General features: G+C 42.5%; 1 protein-coding gene across 1 annotated transcript; it reads left to right on the forward strand.

Annotated features, from left to right (window-relative positions):
* Nucleotides 1-6,126: 6,126 nt before the first annotated feature.
* LOC311054517 (NADPH oxidase organizer 1-like) lies at nt 6,127-9,116 on the forward strand (the record flags this gene model as incomplete). Its single annotated transcript, XM_084070531.1, has 4 exons — nt 6,127-6,267; nt 7,399-7,479; nt 8,410-8,482; nt 8,929-9,116. Exons 1-4 carry the CDS (start codon nt 6,196-6,198, stop codon nt 9,114-9,116), a joined length of 414 nt encoding a protein of 137 aa, XP_083926657.1. The 5' UTR covers nt 6,127-6,195.

Genomic DNA, 9,116 nt, shown 5'->3' on the forward strand with positions numbered 1-9,116 from the left:
CCCCCTCAACCCCAGCCGCGCACGGGGCCCAGCGTGGCCGTGTGTATATTGGGGGACCCAAATCGCCGGAGTGAAACTGGGGAAAAGTTTTTTTGAAAAAGGAAAAAATTTGAAGAAATAATATTTGTTATGTTTCAGGGGGTCCACAGGGGGTCCGCGGACCCCCTGATGGTCCACTGACCCCCTGTGGAGTGTTGGGACGCGCGGGGACACCCCTGGAACATTGCGGACCATTTCGGTGTTTTTTTTTTTTTCATGAAGGTGGTTGCTTGTTTCTGGCGCAGGCTGTGCAAACCTGGCAACCCAGCGCATGCTGCCGCACGTTTAAGTGGCGTAGCGTCATGAGGGTCAGTGGGGCCGTGGCTCGGTCAGTGAAGACCCTGTAGTGCGGATGATATGTGGCATAGAGGGGCAGATTGTAAATCCACAGAGGAAACATCCGTGGGCTACCATTGGTTCAGCGATGTGTGCGGTCGCCCTGCGGACCCTCCTCCTCCACCAATGTGCAGTATTGAGAGCCCTGACGTCACAACAATTGGAGCGATGGGCACTGCACTGTGGTTGGTTAGGGTACAGCTAGGGCCCAGGTAGAACCCAGTTAAAGCCTGCATGGGCAAACCCAGTTAGGACCCGCCTTGGTCCCACATAAACATGGCTAGTTGGGGCCCACCTAAGGGCCAGGTAGAAGCTACTTATAGCCTGCATGGGCATCGCAGTTGGGACTGAAGTGGATGCCGCTGACATTGCTGACATGGGGTCCATATGGTTTAGCCCACCTTGAAACCATATGGGAACTACGCTGGCATGCTGGCTGTAATGCAAACGCTGCATCATACCTGCAGTGTGTAGTTTGATGTTGTGTGTGTAGCAGATATACCTGCAGTGTGTAGATCAATGTCCATAGGAAAGTCAATGCCCAGCAGTGTTTTTTTTCCCCAGCAGAGTTTCTAGTGTCTCTGTGTCTCTCTGGAAGAGGTTGCACATGAACTCTGCAGCCGCACTGAGGCGCTCCAAGCCAAACACTCTGACATTAAGCTGCTTCACACAACAAACATCAGCACCACGCTGCAGTTTGTCCAAAAGACACAATATCTCCTCTCCCACCGACGTCATGTGTTCATTTATCGACAGCCGTACAGACTCCTTTTGACACATTTTACGTCGTTTATCCAGCTCTCACTGACTCTCCACATCGGGCTGTTATTTTCCTGCGATCAAGTCAACGATGTGAGAGATTAGCTATCACAGACGGACGGACAGGGGGTGAAACATAGTCTTGCGCCATGCCTTTCGGCCTGGCGGAGACAATAAAAAACCGAAAGTAAAGGAAATGGCCATTTCTGCAACAGAAGTAGTCAATAAACTATGCTATGAAAACATGGGCCACATTGGCAAAGAATGTAAGAAAGAGGCAATCATGTAGGAAATAGCTGATCTCCAAGCTTACAAAGCCTGTCAACGTGAGGCGTTTCGAGCTTGTAGATCGGCTATTTTCACAATATTTACTTGTGGAACGGAGTCAAACAGAATGGGGGGGGCCCAGATCAAGTACGTGTATTTGGGGGGGGGGGCGGCGTGAAAGGGTTGATAGACACTGCTCTAATCGGAGCGAAATTATCTGAAATTACTACATGACCATAATGCAGCCTAACATGCCTTGCACGGGGCGGTCCTGCCATTACGTTAGTTACTGTAGTTGCTGTGGAGCTAAATAGTTCTCCAGAAGACACACACAAACATACACCATCTACAATGGACGAACTGAGCAGCAATATAGACATTCACCACACGAACGTGCATTGTTCACAAAGTGATTGCACAGCCGCTGCAGGCATGACAACCAGGTTAGCGTTAGCGACATGGCAGCTATCACAGCGCCCTGTCCGTCGTGCTGCAACTGCCTGTGATGGCTACAGCAGTAACAGCAACTTCAGCAAGCTGTCTGCGATGCCATTGTCTGGAGACTGCTGTTAGCGTGACACGACCAATGAGAGTGAGCGCTGTAGTTGTTGCTAAGATACGGTGGCGTCTCTGGCCCATAGCTTGTAGATCTCTCACACATGATTGGCGTAGGCTGCGTTGCCAGGTCTGACTTTGTGTCTAAGCAATGCGCGGCTTATTTTTGCGCGCCTTTGGGCTCGTTTGCATTGTGCGCAGGGCAGCGCTTGTTTAGCGTACGTCAGCGCGACGTGGCAACGGACGTGGCAACGTGAAAGGTGATTGGCTGGTGAAAAGAAACACCCGACGTTACACCAGAAATGGTGCCTGGAGAAAATGGTGACCAAAAAAAAAGTTTTGAAAAAAAGGAAAAAAACCCCGCAGCGGCTGGCTGCTGTTGTGGTGATGAGGGCGTGCGCACGGTAAACGGTACGAAGCGGGCTCCCCTTCCGTTTTGTCCGACATTTGGTGAGTAGAATTAATTATGTTGCGCGGTGGAAACGGTGTAGTGAGCAGTGAGATGTCCCCTACGCGAGGCGTAAATTCAGCGCGGCCGGCGTGGCGAGTCAGTAGGCGACATGTGGTCTGGCGGTGCGTTGTTTAGTCGATAACAGAGCTGTGGGGTGTCACCACCGAGGGTGCGGAAGTTGCTCGCCATTTATATAGTTAGATATATATATATATATATATATATATATATATATATGTATGTATTATTATACTGTAATTAATTCATAGATTATATTTATATAATTTATGAAATAATTACGTCTTGTGTCTATATGCTGTGATATTGCCGGCATTGTTGCTACAAGAACATCATGTCCCTCTTTGGTATGTAGTTTTAGTATGAACACTGTCTCTGTCTTTCTTTATCTCTCCACCCTCAGCACACAGACACACGCACACACGCACGCACGCACACACACACACACACACACACACACACACACACACACACACACACACACACACACACACACACACACACACACTCACACTCACACTCACACACACACACACAGATAGATAGATGTGTTTATGGAACATGCTGTTCCATAAACACATTCTTTCTGGTGATTCTTGGATCAACATTAATGTCAACTTTAAAAATAGTATTAATTGTAGATGAATCTCTCACATTAGTCTTCATATCATGGTGGGCAAACACAAGTTTCTGATTTTAATGTTTTAAAAAATATGAAAAAATAAATAGATCTATTCTCTCTGTCGGGTGGAATATGTCCAAAAACCAAAACTGTAACTTTTCAGGACTCAAATTCAAAAGAATCAAAAGTAGCAGATCTACAAGCTCGAAAGGTGTCGCTTCACGCCACGTTTTCAGCTTGCAGATCTGCTACTTTTGATGCTTTTGTGTGACGCTGTAGTATATGATCAAGTTGGGCATTAATTTACGAAAAAACACAAAAAGATAAAATATGGAGATAGAATTCTGCCCGACAGCAATGATATAGTTATTTAATTCATGGCTGCATTATGGCGGGAACTGTCGATTCTTTTCTTAGCGATTATTCTTTTCATTACTTTGTCGATTAATTGAATAATCTTGACGCACATTCGTTTTTTTTGTCAACTCAGGTTTCCATAAATTGTGTATTTGTTGACCCTTACGCCTTTGAAAACATGGGCAAAGTATGGATGGAGGAGAGCATGCCGCAGGAGAGCATACAGAACAGGAAACACATATTTGGACTTCTGCACTGACTGCCACTGGAAAGAATGTGGAGAAAGAATATTTTACTCATTCCTTACATTACATCATGATGTTTCCTGTCCGTAAGGAAGTATAGGGATGGGTACTTTCTTATGAAGCAGATGGTTATGCTATCTGCTTACATGAGGAAGCAGACTACCTGAAACGGTTATGCCCTCTATAATAACCACATCATCATAATAAATCATGATAATGTGTTTATTATGTGTGTCCAGTTGCATCATCAAAGAGGTATATAGTATGTCCCTCTTTGATGGAGAATGGATACCCACAGACTCATTAAAAAATAATAAAGAGACTGCTTTTTATCAAATAAATCACCCACAGTTTGTATTGATTGATTGATGTACTTTATTTAGTAAGACATGAGAATAACAGTACATGGAAGTACAAATTCACAATACAACGTCTACTAAACTGGAAGACTCATTAATCACTGAGCTTGTTTAAGATGAGATCCCCATGCACACAAATTATGATGACATATAAGAGACAGACAGATATACACACTACTATACATAATGTCATACAATCAGTTTACAGGTTACTTGTATGAAGAGTGAAAAATATGTACAAGAGAAGAAAAAGAAAGGGCGAGGGTTAGGGGTGTAGTTTAGGACTTGGGGTAGGTTAAGACTTGGACAGGGGCCATTTTCAAATTGCAGCCTCCTGAAGGTGTATCTTTAGGGCAGTTTTGAAAGTGAGTAGGGTTTTACACTACTTTACTCCTTTTGGTAGGGCATTCCACATTTTTGATGAATAGCATGAGAACGAGTTCATTCCCTTTGTTGAGCCAAATCTGGGTTGAACATGATTTGTGGAGCTGCCTCTGGTGTTATGATCATGGACTTCATTAACATTTTGGAAGTATTTTGACAAATACAGGGGGATCCCAATGTTGTGGTGTATCTTGAAGACCAGGCCCATAGCAAGTTGCTGTACTCTGTCCTCAACCCTAAGCCATCCAATCCTAGCAAAATGAGCAGGGGTTAGATGGGTTTTGTGATTGAGGCCAAGAAGTAGCCTTACTAGTTTGTTTTGGGATGTTTGGAGCCTTGTTTTTAAGGCCTTGGTGGTGTTGTGATACCATGAAGTGCATGCATAATCGTAATAACCTTGTATGAGGGCCCCTGCAAGAATCTTCAGGGTATTCTTACTGACTAGACGTCCAATCCTATACAAAAAACGTGTTTTTTGGTTGACCTTTTGATCACTCTTTCGGCGTTTTTGTTACCGGAGAGGTTTGCCTCCAAGATAGAACCCAGGTAGGTAATTTCATCCTTTCTTGTGATAACGTCATCACCCACTTTGATCGTGAAACTCTCAGCCTTGCTAAGGTTAGGACTGGACCCATTCATTTTTAGACGTTGCTGTCTTTTGTTAGATCCTTACAGTCTTTGGTTAAAACAATACAACCCAGAGTAAAATTAATAAATACTAATCTTTATATTTTGATTAAATATCGTATAGCTGTTATTCGACCCCATGCTGGATTGACCTGAACCTGATGAAGGCCAACTGTGGCCGAAACGTTGTACCATGTAATTTCTGTGTTTTGTTTTTGTCAATACTCTTTTTATTGGATTTTTTTGTAACATGACAATCACATCAGAGTATAACCAACAACTATACAATATAAAACAAGACAGGACAATGACAGATAATTTGGTAAATGTTCCAGATGAGTTCAAATACAATAACAAACAAAAAATAAAAAACAGTTATACAAACATACAAACAAAAACAGGACAACAACAGACACTCTTGCCCGCATACTCGCCCAGCAAAAATCGTACTTACTCCCTCTGTCTCCTTAAACAGTATTATGTTTCAATGATCATGCCATTTCTGTGTTTTAAAGTAAACTAAACACTTTTGCTGTTGTGCAGACTTTTATTCTTTTGAACTGTCACTTTGTGTCCACTGCACCAGCAACGACCTCGACGTGCACAACCCATTGTTTTGAACTAATGACCTGGATCTGTGTCACACCAAAAAATGCGTAAACAGAGATAAAAGAGCCAGAGAAGCACTTCATCACTCAGCATCCTATCAACACATTGGAAACAATCTCAAATACACAGTACACACTGGCACCATTGTTGACATTTCATGGTGGTAAGGAAGTAAGCTAGTGGGTAGGGTGGGTAAGCCTACGCCTACTCTACCCAAGCAGACCAGTTGCATGATCAAAGGAGAACATCATGTTCCTCTTTGGAATGTAGTTTTAGTATGGACTCCCATAGAAAAATACTTCTTTATCAATATAAATCACCACAGCTTGCAGTATTCAAATTTAGACCAATAATCCACAGGTGTTGCTGTGTTTTTGGGTGCACCCGCCCCCATGCACCTGCAAGAGGCAGGAGCACACAGCCTACAGCCTATAAAAGCACCTGTGTGTCTGTGCGGAGCATCACTTCACATTAGACTGGCTGTCTGTCCTACATCAGGTCTACCGTCTGGAGTCTCTGTTCATCTGGAATCCTTCACCTTCACGTTGTGTCTAACAGGAGAACAGGATGGCGGATCTAGGGCCGAGGTATCCTATCGGTGTCCGGGTCTCTGGAGTTTTGCTGCATGAAAAGACCAAAGTAATTAGATTTATAAGTAGATTCTGATCTTAAAGGTAGGGTATTAAAGTGGTGTTTTGTGGTTAAAACAAACTCTTTTTTTTCCTTCTTTTCTTTTAAAGGTTAAAGCACTATGTTCTGATAGTAGTAATCATTGTGCTATAGATAGTGTCTGTTCAGTAAATTAAAGCCCCGTTTGGAACCTCACGCTCCACTGTAGCTCAGAGATGAGGTCCCGCTGTCTCGGGTCTCGGCAGAGGTACAGTCCGTCCAAATGCAGTGAAAATCAGCTTTTTTGCAACATCGTATCCAAAAAGTAAATGTAGTTCGGGATACCTACAAATGTTTGACATTTCGCCGGAAAGTAACATTTTACAAACGGGGTTGAAAAAAACGTTTAAATTGCTTATTTAGTCTGTCAGCCTGTGCCATGTTTTCCCATTCATTCTGGAAGAACCCCCGGCGGCAGGTGCCAGTACTGCTCCTGATGCGGCTACAATGGGAAAACATGGCTACAGGCTGACAGACTAAATAAGCGATTTAAACGTTTTTTTTTCATCCCCATTTGTAAAATGTTGCTTTCCGGTGAAATGTCAAAGATCTGTAGGTATCTCGGACTACCTTTACTTGGATATGATGTTGTGGAAAAAGCTGATCTTCACTGCATTTAGACGGACTCTACCTCCGCCGAGACCCGGTACAGCGGGACCTCATCCCGCTTAGTGGAGAGTGGGGTTCCAAACGGGGCTAGTTGGTAACTCATCAGGGGCTAATTAGGAATCTCCCTGTTTCTCCAGCTCTTTGATAAACAGAAAATACAATATAGCAGCTTCATTTTTATAGTGTTCGAATTGAGTGAGTTCTCTATCCTGATTGGATAAAATTGGTATCCTGACCTGAAGAAAATGTATTTTCTGTTCATGAAAGAGCTGGAGAGACATGGAGACTCCTGTAACTGAACACACTATAGCAATGACTACTACCAGAATACAGAGCTATTTAACACTTATTTTAACTAAAGAAAATCACTTCCCCTACCTAACATGCAAAATTACGAATTATTATTATTAGTATTCATGTTCTCGAAATGCTACTTGATTTTCTTCAGGATTTCATGTTCTAATACAGATGTTCATAAACATTTATTTGCAGCTGTATATCTCGCAAGTGCTTTGGTCAGATCAGAACAACATTGCAGTTTACCGAAGCTTCGAGGAATTCAATGTGATTCACGTAAGTACCAACTGGTAGGCGAATATAGGCCTACAGACAGTGTTTCAATTATATTCTAGCCATAATAGTCAGGGGATATTAAAAAAGTCTTGGAATCTTCACCAATGTGTTTGCAAAGGTGTCTAGTAACACATCTCACAAAGACTGAAATTCAGTATCCCTAGGAGAATTTTTGACAGCTCCTTAAAGTTGGGGTACCCTACATAACCTTGGTTAAAAAAATAAAATAAAAAAAAAACAATCAAAATTTAATTCTGTTTTAAGTAGCATGTGAGGTGTGGGGTTCTCCTTCCATTCCGACATCTCGCCACTCCGACTAGTGGCTTCCGCGTGCGGTTAGGGTTAGGGTTAGGGTTAGGTATAGGGTTCGTCAACGTCGGAAAGGCAACATGTCGGAAAGGCGAAATGCACCCGTGAGGTGTCAAACGAGGGTGTTTGTATGATTCTGAATCCATTGCAATCATTTGTTTTGCAACAAAACCACTCCTTTGGCTAAAAACGGCCCAATCTCAATGGGCTTTTTACACAAAAAGTATACATGGCTATGGCCGTTTTTAGCCCAAGGAGTGGTTTTGGTGCAAAACAAATGATTGCAATGGATTCAGAATCATAAAAACACCCTAGTTTGACCCCTCACATGCTACTTAAAACAGAATTAAATTTGGATTTTTATTTTTTTTTTTTTTTAACCAAGGTTATGGTGGGTAGGCCTACCCCAATTTTAAGGAGCTGTCAAAAATTCTCCTAGGGATACTGCATTTCAGTCTTTGTGAGATGTGTTACTAGACACTTTTACAAACACATTGGTGAAGATTTTTTTTGGTATGGAATTCATTCCAAGATTGGAAAATATTCTGCTAATATCCCTTGACTATAAGTTCACGTGGCAAGTTGTATAGGCCTATGCATAAATATGTTTTTCCCTTGCAGAAACGGATGAAGAAAATCTTTCCACCTGCCAATGCACTGAAGAAATCAGACAGGACCATCCCCACGTTTCGAGGTAGGTTTTTTCTGTCTCCTGTTTGGTTCCTGGACCAAGGTTTCAAACAAGCTGAATGCAAGTAGAAACAAAGTTATTAGAGTAACAAAACTATTAACTTTTTATTTATCATTCAAGGAATATTGCCCAGAGTTCGACCATGGATATCATAGGTTTTGTAGAAATATAGGGCCTTAAATGTACATATTATTGTATGTATTTGGACCCTCGTTTATAATAAATGTAAAAATCGAACATAGCCTAAAATATAAAACGCAAAATGAATATTTTATGGACATTTATAAAAGAATCTCAAAATGCACGTTTTTAGCATAGCTTTTTATCTAGGTTCTTTCATTGCTTTTTTATTTTTAAATGTATATGCACTGAGTGGCACCCAATGTATTGAAGGTGTCTTATAAATAGTTTGACTGACTGATCGATGTCTCGTGCGTCTTTACAAACAGACGTGAAGATGAAGGGGACGCGTGCGAAGAAGGACCCGAGCAGATCCGTCCTCCGCTGTAAGCTCCTGGAGAAGTACTGCAACGAGCTGCTGAGCTGTGACCCACGGGTCACCCAGAACTCAGAGCTCACCCAGTTCTTCCACCCCAGGGACCAGGACCTGCAGAGCGACTTCACCAAGAAATGGTAA

This window comes from Gymnoscopelus microlampas, assembly GCF_963454915.1.
Source record: "Gymnoscopelus microlampas genome assembly, chromosome: 11".
Taxonomy (NCBI): Eukaryota; Metazoa; Chordata; class Actinopteri; order Myctophiformes; family Myctophidae; genus Gymnoscopelus; species Gymnoscopelus microlampas.